The 16711-nt window shown below is 40.1% G+C and overlaps 2 protein-coding genes across 2 annotated transcripts; both read left to right on the top strand.

Moving 5' to 3' along the window:
- Window positions 1–2755: 2755 nt before the first annotated feature.
- LOC138899131 (secreted RxLR effector protein 161-like) lies at window positions 2756–4530 on the top strand. Its single transcript, XM_070185253.1, has 2 exons — window positions 2756–3199; window positions 4402–4530. The coding sequence occupies exons 1-2, from the start codon at window positions 2756–2758 to the stop codon at window positions 4528–4530; spliced, it is 573 nt and encodes a 190-aa protein (XP_070041354.1).
- A 1266-nt stretch (window positions 4531–5796) lies between these two features.
- LOC138899130 (secreted RxLR effector protein 161-like) lies at window positions 5797–6195 on the top strand. Its single transcript, XM_070185252.1, has one exon. It carries the CDS (start codon window positions 5797–5799, stop codon window positions 6193–6195), a length of 399 nt encoding a protein of 132 aa, XP_070041353.1.
- Window positions 6196–16711: the final 10516 nt, after the last annotated feature.

Raw genomic sequence — 16711 nt, 5'->3', positions numbered from 1 at the left:
TTATATGGTTGGACTCGTCTCGGAATGGGTGTTCGGATTTCATAAGTTTTTTTGAGATTTGAGATGTGGGTCCCACTGCAGAATATTTTAATAAATTTTGAATTTTATCCGAAAAATTAGTAAATTCATATGGAATTAATTCCTATGATTAGTATTGAATATATCGAATTGTTTGTGAATAGATTTGAAACTTTCGGAGATAAATTTAAAAGAAAAAGTTGCGGTTGAGTAATTGATTGGAATTTGCAAAGCGAGGTAAGTGTCGTGGTTAACTTTGACTTGAGGGAATAGACCCCTTAAATTATTTGTTATGTGAAATGCATGTGAACGACGTATAGACGAGGTGACGAGTGTCTATATGTCGTGAAATTTATTGTTTGCATGTTTACTTGAAAACCCATAAATTATTTTAAACCATAAATTAATTGTTATAATAATTGTTTCTCTCCTATTCTTTGCCAAATATTAATTCTTAAATTCCTGTAATAATTGCTACATGCTTATTTGAATTGTGTGCACTAATTGATACTTGACATTTAGCATATTAAATATTAAACTGTCTATTTTCTCCCTGATATCCAAAATAAATTGTTATTGCCATTGTTTGTTCATAAATAAATTATAATTATTGTGTGCCTTGATGTTTAATAGTTTCTCATTGGACGTGGTATTTATTGGAATAATTTTTATTTACATTATGAGCTGTTTAAAGTTATATATATATTGGGGGAACGGGTTGCACGCCGCAACGGAAATAAAAGTAAATATATCAATATTGGGGGATCAGATTGCACGCCGCAATAGACTTATTTAAAAGTCAATATTGGAGGATCGGATTGCACGCCGCAATAGACTTATTTAAAAGTCAATATTGGGGGATCGGATTGCACGTCGCAACAGACTTATTTAAAAGTTTATATATATACTTGATTGAAATAAATATATGACAGACTGGATTAAAAGGAATATATATATTGGGAGAGCGGGTTGCACGCTACAACTGAATTTAGTGTGAATATATTGTGAAAGCGGGTTGCACGCTGCATCAGAATTTGTTGAAATGATAATGAATTATGACTACTGAGTTGGCTTCAATTATTATAAATGAGTTACCTATTTTATTTCTATTATTGTTGTTGTTATTAATATTGTGTATATGTTAATGTAAGTGAACCGCCTTAGCCCCGTCACTACTTCGTCGAGGTTAGGCTCAGCACTTATCAGTATATGAGGTCGATTGTACTGATACTACACTCTGCACTTCTTGTGCAGATTTTGGAGTTGGTCCCAGCGACGTACCATAGACTTGCTCGGATTTCATCTACCAGAGGAGACTTGAGGTATAACTGCATGGCGTCCGCAGTTCTGAAGTCCCCGTCTATATTACTTTAGCTGTGTGTTTATTTCCAGATAGTTTTATTTTATTCAGACCATTATTTGTATTTATTCTAGAAGCTCGTGCACTTGTGACACCAATTCTAGGATGGTATTTAGACACCGTTATTTTTTTGGATTATTTCACTATGTTTCAAACTTTGCTTCCGCTTTTATTTTCTTGATTATTAATAATTTTTAAATGGTTTAAAATTTTGTTAATATAATTTTAACGTTGGCTTGCCTAACAAGTGAAATGTTAGGCGCCACCATGGTCCGAATGAGGGAATTTGGGGTCGTGAGAAGTCAGTTTTCTGAAGCTTATCAGGCCATTGTTTACTAGGTCAGACGTTTCTGTTGGGTTGACTTATTTTCTTGAACTCGAGAGGAGACATCACATGGAGGGATGTGATATTAAATGTTGGACATGGTGAAAGAAAGATGTTGAGTAGATCAACGAAGAACATTAACTTTTGAAGCACTCTTGTAAATTTTTTAAGGTGCGATATCGTATGTTATGTTATCATTATATACGTTATTTGAAATGTTTGGTTGTAATCTAAATGTTAACTTGTTCGAACATAGAATGTTAGATAAATATTTTCTAGATTACAATATGGATCAATCTTCTTAGAATTATAAAGAAGAATTAACCTAATTTGTCGCTCGCTCAATCGCTTAAACTAAAAATAGCCGGTGAATGTATATATAATTTATGTATAATCTATATATAATATGTATATAATTATGCATAATCAATGTATACGATCTAAAATATGTAAATAATGAATCTGACCGATTATGTATAAATATCCCATTTTTATAAGTTAATAGTGAGATGGATCTTAACATGTTGTTTATTAAAAGAAGATACATGCAACTGGAGAAGTATATTATGATGAACAAAAAACTTAAAAATTGTAATAACACATAGCAAAAGCTGGTAAAATAAAAGAAAATGATAACGTGAAGTTATAAAGCATCGTTAGGATTAACTCATTATAAAAATCATCTTACGTATTGAAAATTTATATTATGAACATCATATGCTCCCCGGATTTTCAAGATCTAATATTCTAATATACTATGTCATATATATGTACATATAATTGTTGGTTTTTTTTAATCTAATTAGATAAAGAGTTGTGAATGAGAAATGGAGAAAAAAGATTAGGAGAGAAACGAAAAGTTTGAAATAGTTTCCTTTACTAATGCACTTTGTCCCTCATTGGAAGAAGGAAAGAAAATCTTTGTGCTTATATAGAGAATCACATCTTCTAGCTCTTAAAAAGTAAATAAAAACTGGTGCTTCGCGTCGTCGTCGTCACTCGCTCGGCTCGGCACCGGCTCCGCTCGTGTGTTGAAAAGTTTAATGTACACCATGAATTGTACACGTCCTGATATAGCTTGTGCAGTAAGTAAACCGAGTCATTACACAAGTAATCCTGACCAAACTCATTGGATGGCAATGAAACGAGTTTTGAGGTACCTAAGGCATACCCAAGATTATGCTTTGCATTACAGTAAGTATCCTGCGGTAATTGAAGGATATAGTGATGCAAATTGGATCACTGGGTCATCAGAAACAAAGTCCACAAGTGGATATGTTTTTACAATTGGTGGAGGAGCAATTTCTTGGAAATCATCCAAACAAACATGCATTGCTCGCTCTATAATGGAGTTTGAGTTTATAGCTTTAGATAAGGCTGGAGAAGAAGCTAAATGGCTCCTAAATTTTTTGGAAGACATTCTGTTTTGGCCCAAACCAGTGGCTCTTATATGCATACATTGCGATAGTCTAGCGGCAATAGGAAGGGCTGGAAGCGTTATGTATAACGGAAAATATTGTCACATACGACGAAGGCATAATACCATTAGATAACTACTCTCTAGTGGAATTATCACAATTGACTACGTAAAGTCAAAAGATAATGTGTCGGAAATACTTACAAAAGGCCTAAATAGAGGGGCAGTTGATAAATCATCGAAGGGAATGGGACTATGGCCGAGGACAAGTCACTGTGGAAGTAACTCAACCTAAAGACTGGAGATCCCAAGATCTAGGTTCAAGGAGATCAAACAAAGTCATTAGTGACGGTTCAACATTGTCAAAATTTTGGTCTATTCTTGTGATGAGACAATCTTCAGTACTAAAGATAAAGCATTAAGGCTTTTTAATGGTTTCTAAGTTTGATACAAAGTATATCAAATAGTGTATCTATGGGATAACACGTTTAGGAATCACCTATATAAGTGTGAAGTGTAAGCCGCTTCAAGGAGAATTTTGTAAGGCCAGTTCCCTACACAATTATGAACCAGGCGGTGTTCATGGCCGAAACGAACACAACAATGAGAACCAAAGGCAGTTAAAGGGTTGATTGTGTGACTTATGGCTGTCAAGGTATACACCAAAGTTCGACGGTTAAAAGATATCAAATCTACCAATTGACCGAGTATATACGACATAAGTTCACTACGGAAAGTTCAAAGGGAAACCTACTTATCCAGATACAATTACTCTTTGCTTCTAAATCACACAATTTTTCATGCATGCATATTTTCAAATAGCCATTCCCTATTCATGTGAGGGATTGTTGGGCTTTTTATCTAATTATATAAAGAGGTGTGAATGGGTAATTGAGGAAAAAAATTAGGAGGGAAACGAAAAGTTTGAAATAGTTTCCTTTACTAATGCACTTTGTCCCTCATTGGAAGAAGGAAAGAAAATCTTTGTGCTTATATAGAGAAGCACATCTTCTAGCTCTTAAAGAGTTAAGAAGAACTGGTGCTTCGCGCCGTCGTCGTCGCTCGCTCGTCTCGGCACCAGCTTTGCTCGTGTGTTGGTAAGTTTAATGTACACCATGAATTGTACACGTCCTGATATAGCTTGTGCAGTAAGTAAACTGAGTCGTTACACAAGTAATCCCGACCAAACTTATTGGATGGCAATGAAATGAGTTTTGGGGTATCTAAGGCATACGCAAGATTATTCTTTGCATTACAGTAAGCATCTTGCGGTTATTGAAGGATATAGTGATGCAAATTGGATCACTGGGTCATGAGAAACAAAGTCCACAAGTGGATATGTTTTTACAATTGGTGGAGGAGCAATTTCTTGGTAATCATCCAAACAAACATGCATTGCTCGCTCTATAATGGAGTTTGAGTTTATAGCTTTAGATAAGGCTAGAGAAGAAGCTGAATGGCTCCTAAATTTCTTAGAAGACATTCCGTTTTGGACCAAACCAGCGGCTCTTATATGCATACATTGCGATAGTCTAGCGGCAATAGGAAGGGCTTGAAGCGTTATGTATAACGGAAAATCTCGTCACATACGACGAAGACATAATACCGTTAGACAACTACTCTCTTGTGGAATTATCACAATTGACTACGTAAAGTCAAAAGATAATGCGTCGGATACACTTACAAAAGGCCTAAATAGAGGGGCAGTTGATAAATCATCGAAGGGAATGGGACTATGGCCGAGGACAAGTCATTGTGGAAGTAACTCTACCTAAAGACTGGAGATCCCAAGATCTAGGTTCAAGGAGATCAAACAAAGTCATTAGTGACGGTTCAGCATTATCAAAGTTTTGGTCTATTCTTGTGATGAGACAATCTTCAGTACTAAAGATAAAGCATTAAGGCTTTTTAATGGTTTCTAAGTTTGATACAAAGTATATCAAATAGTGTATCTATGGGATAACAGGTTTAGGAATCACCTATATAAGTGTGAAGTGTAAGCCTCTTCAAGGAGAATTTTGTAAGGCCAGTTCCCTACGCACTTATGAACCGGGCGGTGTACATGGCCGAAATGAACATAACAATGAGAACTAAAGGCAGTTAAAGGGTTGATTGTGTGACTTATGGCTGTCTAGGTATACACCAAAGTTTGACGGTTCAAAGATATCAAATCTACCGATTGACAGAGTATATACGACATAAGTTCACTACGGAAAGTTCAAAGGGAAACCTACTTATCCAGATACAATTACTCTTTGCTTGTAAATCACACAATTTTTCATGCATGCATATTTTCAGATAGCTATTCCCTATTCGTGTGGGGGATTGTTGGGCTTTTTATCTAATTATATAAAGAGGTGTGAATGGGAAATGGAGGAAAAATATTAGGAGGGAAGCGAAAAGTTTGAAATAGTTTCCTTTACTAATGCACTTTGTCCCTCATTGGAAGAAGGAAAGAAAATCTTTGTGCTTATATAGAGAAGCACATCTTCTAGCTCTTAAAGAGTTAAGAAGAACTGGTGCTTCACGCCGTCGTCGTCGCTCGCTCGGCTCGGCATCGGCTCCGCTCGTGTGTTGGAAAGTTTAGTGTACACCATGAATTGTACACGTCCTGATATAGCTTGTGCAGTAAGTAAACCGAGTCATTACACAAGTAATCCCGACCAAACTCATTGGATGGCAATGAAACGGGTTTTGGGGTATCTAAGGCATACCCAAGATTATGCTTTGCATTACAGTAAGTATCCTACAGTAGTTGAAGGATATAGTGATGCAAATTGGATCACTGGGTCATCAAAAACAAAGTCCACAAGTGAATATGTTTTTACAATTGGTGGAGGAGCAATTTCTTGGAAATCATCCAAACAAACATGCATTGCTCGCTCTATAATGAAGTTTGAGTTTATAGCTTTAGATAAGGTTGGAGAAGAAGCAGAATGGCTCCTAAATTTCTTGGAAGATATTCCGTTTTGGCTTAAACCAGTGGCTCTTATATGCATACATTGCGATAGTCTAGCGGTAATAGGAAGGGCTGGAAGCGTTATGTATAACGGAAAATCTCGTCACATACAATGAAGACATAATACCGTTAGACAACTACTCTCTAGTGGAATTATCATAATTGACTACGTAAAGTCAAAAGATAATATGTCGGATACACTTACAAAAGGCCTGAATAGAGGGGCGGTTGATAAATCATCGAACGGAATGGGACTATGGCCGAGGACAAGTCACTGTGAAAGTAACTCTACCTAAAGACTGGAGATCCCAAGATCTAGGTTCAAGGAGATCAAACAAAGTCATTAGTGACGGTTCAACATTGTCAAAATTTTGGTCTATTCTTGTGATGAGACAATCTTCAGTACTAAAGATAAAGCATTAAGGCTTTTTAATGGTTTCTAAGTTTGATACAAAGTATATCAAATAGTGTATCTATGGGATAACACGTTTAGGAATCACCTATATAAGTGTGAAGTGGAAGCCTCTTCAAGGAGAATTTTGTAAGGCTAGTTCCCTATGCACTTATGAACCAGGCGGTGTTCATGGCTGAAACGAATACAACAATGAGAACCGAATGCAGTTAAAGGGTTAATTGTGTGACTTATGGCTGTCTAGGTATACACCAAAGTTCGACGGTTCAAAGATATCAAATCTACTGATTGACCGAGTATATACGACATAAGTTCACTACGGAAAGTTCAAAGGGAAACCTACTTATCCAGATGCAATTAATCCTTGCTTGTAAATCACACAATTTTTCATGCATGCATATTTTCAGGTAGCCATTCCCTATTCATGTGAGGGATTGTTGGGCTTTTTATCTAAATATATAAAGAGGTGTGAATGGGAAATGGAGGAAAAAGATTAGGATGGAAACGAAAAGTTTGAAATAGTTTCCTTTATTAATGCACTTTGTCCTCATTGGAAGAAGGAAAGAAAATCTTTGTGCTTATATAGAGAAGCACATCTTCTAGCTCTTAAAGAGTTAAGAAGAACTGGTGCCTTACGCCGTCGTCGTCGTTGTTGCTCGGTCAGCTCGTCTTCGTCTTCGGCTTTGGCTTCGGCTATGGATTTGGTGATTAATTGATAATTTTTTGGACCAAATTTATTTCCCGTTTTCTGTTTTTTTTTTCTTTCCTGATATTTTGCGCGGATTTTGTTTCGCGGATAATTTCCTAATGACTAACGGTCATTTTTTGAATTCGCGATCAAACAGAAAAGTATTTCTGCCGAAACAGTACCTCATGTGAACAGGTACTTTTGCACCTATTCAACCCAGACGATTTGGCTATAAATTTAAAGGTTTGGTCTCACTTTCTGACCACCGAAAATTTGCATACTCTCCCCTCTCTCTTCTGCATTTCTGCATTTGTTTTCCAAAAGCAAAAAACGTAAGCATCGGTGTGGTTTATGCCATTTGTTGAGTTCGACGAAGTTCTGTAATTTCCATTATCGGTATTACAGAATAGTTGTTCCGTTCTATCCTGGGAGGAATTAATCCAACAACCTTGGCAATAGTGAGGGGACTAAATTCCTTAAGGAAATACTATTTTCTGTTGGGCTCAGAACGTTATTCATTTCATTCTATTTCTATCTTTGGTTTCTGGTTTCATTTTATTTTGCAAAAATTATACTTTCGAATACAGATTACAACAATCTTAAGGAATTTAATTTTTATTTTATATTCTGTGTTCATCTTATTTTCTATTGTGGGAGACTAAAATCCTAGCGATTTTCTACTCCTGTTTTGAAGATTAAAGTCTTTCTGACTTGAATCGCAATCCGAGATTAAAATCTTGTGATTTTCTACTCGGTTGTTTGTATTTGGTTTGAAGATGTAAAAACTTCACCGACTTGCTAATCTGGTTGTGTCAATTTCTTTTACAGAAAAAAGGCAACATGTACGGAACAACACAATGGTTCTACTGCAATGGCTACTGCGTCTTCAAGTCGCACAACTCACGCACCGGCAATGGCACCGGCAAAAAAACTCGAAAAACTTTTCGGTGTGGAAAATCTCGTCAAATGCATAAAAATAATGTGTCGTCGCATACGACGAAGACATAATACCGTTAGACAACTACTCTCTAGTGGAATTATCACAATTGACTACGTAAAGTCAAAAGAAAATGTGTCATATCCCCTTACAAAAGGCCTAAATAGAGAGGCGGTTGATAAATCATCGAAGGGAATGAAACTATGTGTAACGACCCGGCCGGTCATTTTGAATATTATAACCCCATTCCTCCATTTATTTCTCAATTTATGCCTTGCAATTGATTTATGACGTATCGAGTTAGTTGGTTTGGGTCAGGAAGGAATTCGGAATGAAATAAGACACTTAGTCTCATAATTGAAAATTTTAAGTGAGAAAAGTGGACCGGATATGGACCTATGTGTAAATGACCTCGGATTTGAATTTTGATGATTCCAATAGCTCCGTATGGTAAATTTGGACTTAGGAGCATGTCCGGAAAATTTTTTGGAGGTCCGTAGAGGAATTAGGCTTGAAATACCGAAAGTTAAATTTTTGGAAAGTTTGACCGGGGGGTTGACTTTTTGATATCGTGGTCAAAATCTGATTCTGAAAATTTTAATAGGTCCGTTATATCATTTATGACTGGTGTGCAAAATTTGAGGTCAATCGAATGTGATTTGATAGGTTTCGGGGTTGTTTGTAAAAATGGAAAGTTTCAAAGTTCAATAGGCTTGAATTGGGGCATAATTCATGGTTTTAGCATTTTTTGAGCTGATTTGAGGGTTCGACTAAGTTCGTATGATGTTTTAGGACTTGTTGGTATATTTGGTTGAGGTCCTGAGGGCCTCAGGTGAGTTTCGGATGGTTAACGGATCAAAAATTGAACTACAACTGCTGTTGCAATTTTCTTCTGTTGGAAATTTCTTCTGCCAGAATTAAGCCCAGAATCAAGGACGATCGAGCCCAGGGTTGAGGGCCATGATCGAAGGTAGGGTCAAGGATCAGGTTCGAAGCCACGATTGAGCCTAGGGTCGAGGGCCACGATCGAAGGCAGGGTTGAGGATCAGGCTCGAAGCCACGATCGAGCCCAGGGTAGAGGGCCGAGACCGAAGGCAGGGTCGAGACCAGGGTCGAGAGCCAGGATCGAGGGCCAGGATCAAGGACCAGGATTGAGGCCCAGAATCGAGACCCAGGATCGAGGACCTCGATCGAAGGCCAAGATCGAGGAAGTCTGGGCAGGATTATAAAAATAGAGACTTCGTCCCATTCGCCAATTTTGACAAATTGGAGCTTGAGGAGATGCGATTTTTGATATATTTTCAAGGAAAACATGAGGTAAATCCCTTGTGATCATTTCTAATCCATAATATTGAATTATCATCGAAGAATCCGACTAGATTACATGATTTTGAGGTGTAAATCGGAGATTGGAACTTAGAAATTTAGAAATAAGATTTGTAGATTTGAGGGCCGAGTTGAGGTCAGATATTGGTAAAATTGGTATGGGTAGACTCATGGTTGAATGGGTTTTCGGATTTTATAATTTTTGTCGGGTTCCGAGACGTGGCCCCCACGGGCGATTTTTGAGCTAAATTTCGGATTTTTATGAAAAAATTAGTAATTTGTTATGGAATTAATTCCAATAAATTTTATTGACTGAAACGAATTATTTATGACTAGATACAAAGCATTCGGAAGCCGATTTGCAAGGCAAAGGCATAGCAGAGTAAATAGTTTCACATTTTGAGGTAAGTAACAGTTTTAAATCTGGTCCTGAGGGTATTAAACCCCGGATTTTGGTATCATGTGATTATTTTGGAGGTGACGCACATGCTAGGTAACGGGCGTGTGGGCATGCACCGAGAGGATTGTGACTTGGTCCGTCCCAGAAAACTGTAAAGTTGAATAATTTGTTGTTAGCTATATGCTCTCTATGTGTTGATAAAAATATGATTGTAAATCATGTTAGAAATCATGCTTAGGCTATGTGATAGTATTGTTGGGACCCACAGAGGTCGCGTACTTTTTGAATTGCCTGCTAAATGCTATATGTACTCAGTCTCAGGTTTTACTTGCACATTTTATCTTAGTCTCTGTTGTTATTATTGATACATCATATCATTGTTGTTTGGGCTGATTTCATGATTATTAAGAGCCCGAGAGACTGGAGGGATTTATGACTGAGTGAGGCTGGGGGCCTGATTGTGAAATATTGATACTATAGCACGTGAGTTGTCTGTTCAGCACGTGAGTTGGCCGTGCAAATTCTTATATTATACTATAGCACGTGAGTTGGCCGTACGGATCCTTATATTATGCTATAGCACGTGAGTTGGCCGTGCAGATCCTTATATTATACTATAGTATGTGAGTTGGCCGTGCGGATCCAGATAGTTATATTATGGCATGTGAGTTGTCCGTGTAGATTGTAGCGCTTGGGCTGTAGGAGCCCCTCCGGAGTCTGTACACCCCCAGTGAGCGCGATTACCCATTGAGAGTGAGTGATTAGGGTTGGGAGCCCAGGGATTGATGAGGGCTGGGAGCCCAGTGAGTGATTCTTTTTCTAAGAGGTTGTACTTGATTTTCATTTGTTGTTGTACTTAGTTCCTATCTGTCATTATTGTAAAATCTCTGAAAGATTGTTGATATACGGATTACATGAACAGGAACTGTATAAAAATTGATTTGACATTAAACTGCCAGATTTGATAGCATGTCTATTCTTTGCTGGAATTACTCGAAATGAACCATAACTGTGTAACTCATTACTATCTTCAGTTCCTTATTTAATATTGTTACTTGATGAGTTAGTTGTACTCATACTACACCTTGCACTTCGTGTGCAGATCCAGGTGTTCCCGGACATAGCGGGTGTTGATCCTTTCGCGCGGTTGATTTTCAGGAGATTTTGAGGTAGCTTCCGTGTTCCGCAGACCTTGTCTCTCCTTCTCTATCTCTTTGTTTACCATATTTTGTCTCACACTATTATAGACTATATTTTCTAGACTTGTATTCATATTAGATGCTCATGTACTCAGTGACACCAGGTTTTGGGGAATGTTTGTATTGTATTTAAATATTATATTTTCAACCTTAAAGATAAGTTTTGGTTTATTGAGATTATCGGCTTGCCTAGTATCGAGATAGGCGCCATCACGACAGGCTGGGATTTTGGATCGTGACATGTTGGTATCAGAGCCTATGTTACATAGGTCTCACGAGTCATGAGCAGATTTAGTAGAGTCTTGCGGATCGGTACAGAGACGTCTGTACTTATCTTCGAGAGGCTGCAGAACTCTTAGGAAAATTTCACTTTCTTGTATTTTGTCGTGCGAATTTGTTGATTCTGGAAACTAAATTTCTGCTATTCTATTCTCTCACAGATGGTGAGGACACGTACTACTGGATCGGACGATCAGCCACCAGTGCCACAAGTTAGGGCCGCGAGAGGCCGGGGCCGTGGTAGAGGCCGGGGCCGAGGTAGAGGTCGAGGTGCAGCTCGTACCACAGTTGAAATAACACCCGTAGTACCACCAGTTGTTCCAGCACAGGAGCATATTCCAGATATAGTTGAGCCGACAGGATCAGCTCAGGCACCAGCTGTGCCCATTGAGATTGCAGGCATTCAGGAGACTTTGGCCCAGATATTGGCAGCCTGCACTGGCCTTGCTCAGGTGGTTTCGTTTCAGGCCGCACCTACCACTTCTCAGGCTGGGGGAGGTACTTATACCCCCGTTGCCCGTACTCTAGACCAGGTAGTACAAGGACTTTAGATACCAGCGGCACTACCAGCCCAGCCAGTTGTAGCTACTCAGGCCCCGGTAGTTCCTGTTATGGCAGATGATGAGTAGAGGAGACTTGAGAGATTTGAGAGGCTTCGACCTCCACCATTTAGCGGTACTAAGTCAGAGGATGCTCAGGATTTTCTGGATAGGTGTCAAGGGATGCTTCGGACAGTGGGTATTCTGGAGACCAGTGGGGTCTCATTCACTACTTTTCAGTTTTCTGGGTCTGTATTCAGATGGTGGGAGACTTACGAGAGATGTAGGCCTGTTGGCGCAGCACCCCTTACTTGGCATCAAGTCTCCGTGGTTGTTTTGGAGAAGTTCGTACCTTAGTCCCGCAGAGAAGAGCTGCGCAGACAGTTTGAGCAGCTTTGCCAGGGTGATATGTCCGTGACGTGGTACGAGATGAGATTTTTTGAGTTGGCTCGTCATGCAGTCTGGTTGGTTCCTACTGATAGAGAGAGGATTAGGAGGTTCATTGATGGCCTCACATATCAGCTGTGGTTACTTATGACCAGGGAGAGAGTATCTGGTGCTACTTTTAATGAGGTAGTGGACATTGCTCGGTAGATAGAGATGGTTCGTAGCTAGGAACATGGATAGAGAGAGTCTAAGAGGCCTCGTGGTCCGGGTGATTACATTGGTGTTCCTTCATGGGGTCAGTTTCACCGTGGTAGGGGTCTTTCTTACAGACATGCTCAGACGGGTCGTCCAGCTCATCGTGCTGCATCAGCTAGCCATGGTTCTTACAGTGCTCACTCAGGCCAGTCTTCATTCAGTGCACTACCAGTGCAGAGTTCTCATCATGCCTCGTTCGCACAGGCTTCTGTAGGTCATCCCTCAGGTTATTAGGAGCAGCAATTTCGTCAAATGAAGGGTTGTTTCGAGTGCGGAGAATTTGTTCATTTCAAAAGAGAGTGTCCTAGGCTGTTGAGTGGGGTTTCACAGCAGAGTTCTCGACCGACGGCACCAGCACCAGCAAATACACCACCCGCCCTGCCATCTCGGGATGGGGGGTCAGGGAGCTAGGTGTCGCCAAGAGGGGGAGGCCGATCAGGAGGCGGGCAGGCTCGATTCTATGCTTTTCTTGCCAGGCCAGATGATGTTGCCTCAGACGCAGTGATCACATATATTGTTTCAATGTGCCACAGGGAAGCTTCTATATTATTTGACCCTGGTTCCACTTATTCATATGTATCATCATATTTTACTCATTATCTGGATATGCCCTGTGAGTCCTTAGCTTTACCTGTTTGTGTATCTACACCGGTGGACGATATTATTACTGTGGATCGTATGTATCGGTCGTGTGTGGTAACTATTGGGGAACTGGAGACTAAAGTTGATCTCTTATTACTCGGTATGGTTGATTTCGATGTAATCCTGGGTATGGATTGTTTGTCTCCATGTCATGCTATTCTGGACTGTCATGCAAAAATCGTGACGTTGACGATGCAGGGGTTGCCAAAGGTTGAATGGAGGGGTTCTCTAGATCTTGTTCCTAGCAGGGTAATTTCTTATTTGAAGGCCCAACGTATGGTTGGAAAGGGATGCTTGCCATATTTGGCCTTTGTGAGAGATGTTGATGCAAATGCTCCTATTATTGATTTAGTACCGGTCGTGCGAGACTTTTCGGATGTATTTCTTACAAACTTGCCGGGTATGCCACCCGACAGGGATATTGATTTCGGTATTGACTTGGTGCAGGGTTAAAGAAATTGAAAGAGCAACTTTAGGAACTCCTTGAAAAGGGATTAATTAGGCCTAGTGTGTTACCTTGGTGTGTACCGATTCTGTTCGTGAAAAAGAAAGTTGGTACTATGCGGATGTGCATTGATTATAGGCAGTTGAACAAAGTTACAAGCAAGAATAAATATACATTGCCGCATATTGATGATTTATTTGACCAGCTTCATGTAGCGAGGGTGTTCTCCAAAATTGATTTGAGGTCTGGGTATCACCAATTAAAAAATCGGGATTCGGATATTCTAAAGACGGTATTCAGGACTCGTTATGGCCACTATGAATTTCTTGTGATGTCTTTTGGGCTAACCAATGCCCCAGCAGCATTTATGCATTTGAGGAATAGTGTATTTCAGTCATATCTTGATTTGTTTGTCATGGTATTCATTGATGATATTCTGGTGTACTCACGTAGCCAGGATGAGCATGCACACCATTTGGGTATTGTATTACAGAGGCTGAGAGAGGAGAAACTTTATGCCAAATTCTCTAAGTGTGAGTTCTGGCTTAGTTCGGTGGCATTCTTGGGACATATAGTGTCCAGTGAAGGTATTAAGGTGGATCCGAAGTAAATAGAGGCAGTTCAGAATTGACCCAGACCATCCTCAGTTACTGAGATTTGGAGTTTTCTCGGCTTGGCCAGTTATTATTGTCGTTTCGTGGAGAGTTTCTCGTCTATTGCATCGCCTATGACTAAATTGACCCAGAAAGGTGCTCTATTCAGGTGGTCGGATGAATGTGAAAGAGCTTTCAGAAGCTCAAGACAGCTTTGACTACAACTTCAGTATTGGTGTTGCCTACAGGTTCAGAGTCTTATACTGTGTATTATCACGCGTCGCAGATTGGTCTCGACGCAGTACTTATGCAAGATGGTAGGGTGATTGCCTATGTGTCCAGACAGTTAAAGGTACATGAGAAGAATTATCCAGTTCACAATCTTGAGTTAGCAGCTATTGTTCATGCCTTGAAAATTTGGTGGCATTACTTGTACGGTGTCCAGTGTTAGGTATATACCGATCATCGGAGTCTACAACATTTGTTTAAACAGAAGGATCTTAACTTGCGGCATCGAAGGTGGTTGGAGTTGCTTAAGGATTATGATATCACCATTCTCTATCATCCCGGAAAGGCCAATGTGGTGGCCGATGCCTTGAGTCGTAAGGCAGGGAGTTTGGGCAGCTTAGCATACTTACCGGTAGAAGAGAGGCCTTTAGCCTTGGAGGTTCAGGCCTTGGCTAATCAGTTTGTTAGATTGGATGTTTTCGAGCTGAATCGAGTTTTGGCCTGTGTGGTTTCTCGGTCTTCTTTATACGATCGCATCAGAGAGCGCCAGTATGATTATCCATCTCTGCTTTTCCTTAAGGACACGGTTCAGCACGGTGATGCAAAGGAAGTCACTATTGGAGATGACGGTGTATTATGGATGCAGGGCAGGCTATGTGTACCTAATGTAGATGGTTTGCGTGAGCTGATTCTCCAGGAAGCTCATAGTTCGCGGTACTCTATTCATCCAGGCGCCGCGAAGATATATAAGGATTTGAGACAGCACTATTGGTGGAGGCGGATGAAGAAAGATATAGTTGGGTTTGTATCTCGGTGTTTAAATTGTCAACAGGTAAAGTACGAGCACCAGAGACCGGGCGGATTGCTACAGAGACTTGAAATTCCGGAGTGGAAGTGGGAGCGTATTACCATGGACTTTGTAGTTAGACTCCCACGGACTTTGAGAAAGTTTTTTACACGGTGTGCCGGTGTCCATTATTTCAGATCGGGGTACGTAGTTTACCTCATTGTTTTGGAGGGCAGTGCAGCGAGAATTGGGCACATAGGTTCAATTGAGTACAACATTTCACCCTCAGACGGACGGACAGTCCGAGCGCTCTATTCAGATATTGGAGGATATGCTACGCGCTTGTGTCATTGATTTTGGGGGTTCTTGGGATCAATTTCTGCCACTCGCAGAGTTCGCTTACAATAATAGCTACCAGTCAAGCATTCAGATGGCTCTGTATTAAGCTCTATATGGGAGACGGTGTCGGTCTCTGGTAGGTTGGTTTGAGCCTGGTGAGGTTAGACTATTGGGTACTGACTTGAATCAGGATGCATTAGAGAAGGTCAAAGTAATTCAGGAATGGCTTCGCACGACACAGTCTATACAGAAGAGTTATGCTGACAGGAAGGTTCGTGATGTTGTTCACATGGTTGGGGAGAAGGTTCTGCTCAAGATTTCACCCATGAAGGGTGTGTTGAGGTTCGGGAAAAAGGGCAAGTTGAGCCCTCGGTATATTGGGCCTTTTGAGAGGTGGCTTATAAACTTGCTTTGCCACCTAGTCTATCAGGTGTTCATCCAGTGTTCCATATATCCATGCTCCGAAAGTATGTCGGGGATCCGTCTCACATTCTGGATTTCAGTACAGTACAGCTGGACGGTAATTTGACTTATGATGTAGAGTCGGTGGCTATTTTAGACCGGCAGGTTTGAAAGCTGAGGTCAAAAAATATAACATCAGTGAAGGTGCAGTGGAGAGGCCAGCCAGTCGGAGAAGCTACTTGGAAGACAGAGCAGGAGATGCGGAATAAATATCCACACTTATTTGAGACTCCGGGTATTATTCTAAACCCGTTCGAGGACGAACGTTGGTTTAATAGGGGGAGAATGTAATGACCCGGCCGGTCGTTTTGAATATTATAACCCCGTTCCCCCATTTATTGCTCAATTTATGCCTTGCAATTGATTTATGACGTATCGAGTTAGTTGGTTTGGGTCCGGAAGGAATTCGGAATGAAATGAGACACTTAGTCTCATAATTGAAAATTTTAAGTTAGAAAAGTGGACCGGATATGGACCTATGTGTAAATAACCTCGGATTTGAATTTTGATGATTCCAATAGCTCCGTATGGTAAATTTGGACTTAGAAGCATGTCCGAAAAAATATTTGGAGGTCCGTAGAGGAATTAGGCTTGAAATGCTGAAAGTTGAATTTTTGGAAAGTTTGACCGGTGGGTTGACTTTTTGATATAGGGGTCAAAATCCAAATTTGAAAATTTTAATAGGTCTGTTATATCATTTATGACTGGTGTGCA

The sequence above is a fragment of the Nicotiana tomentosiformis genome, chromosome 9 (genome assembly GCF_000390325.3).
Source record: "Nicotiana tomentosiformis chromosome 9, ASM39032v3, whole genome shotgun sequence".
In the NCBI taxonomy this organism is placed as follows: domain Eukaryota; kingdom Viridiplantae; phylum Streptophyta; class Magnoliopsida; order Solanales; family Solanaceae; genus Nicotiana; species Nicotiana tomentosiformis.
The sequence above is the reverse complement of the archived record's forward strand: the minus strand, read 5'-3'. Positions and strand labels throughout refer to the sequence as shown.

What these genes read in the sequence shown, in the direction of transcription:
- LOC138899130 (XM_070185252.1), top strand. Translation starts at nt 5,797, where the DNA reads ATGGCAATGAAACGGGTTTTGGGGTATCTAAGGCATACCCAAGATTAT.
- LOC138899131 (XM_070185253.1), top strand. Translation starts at nt 2,756, where the DNA reads ATGAATTGTACACGTCCTGATATAGCTTGTGCAGTAAGTAAACCGAGT. An exon ending in CAATAGGAAGGGCTGGAAGC is followed by an intron (nt 3,200 to 4,401) that starts GTTATGTATAAC and finishes CGGTTATTGAAG; the next exon opens with GATATAGTGATGCAAATTGG.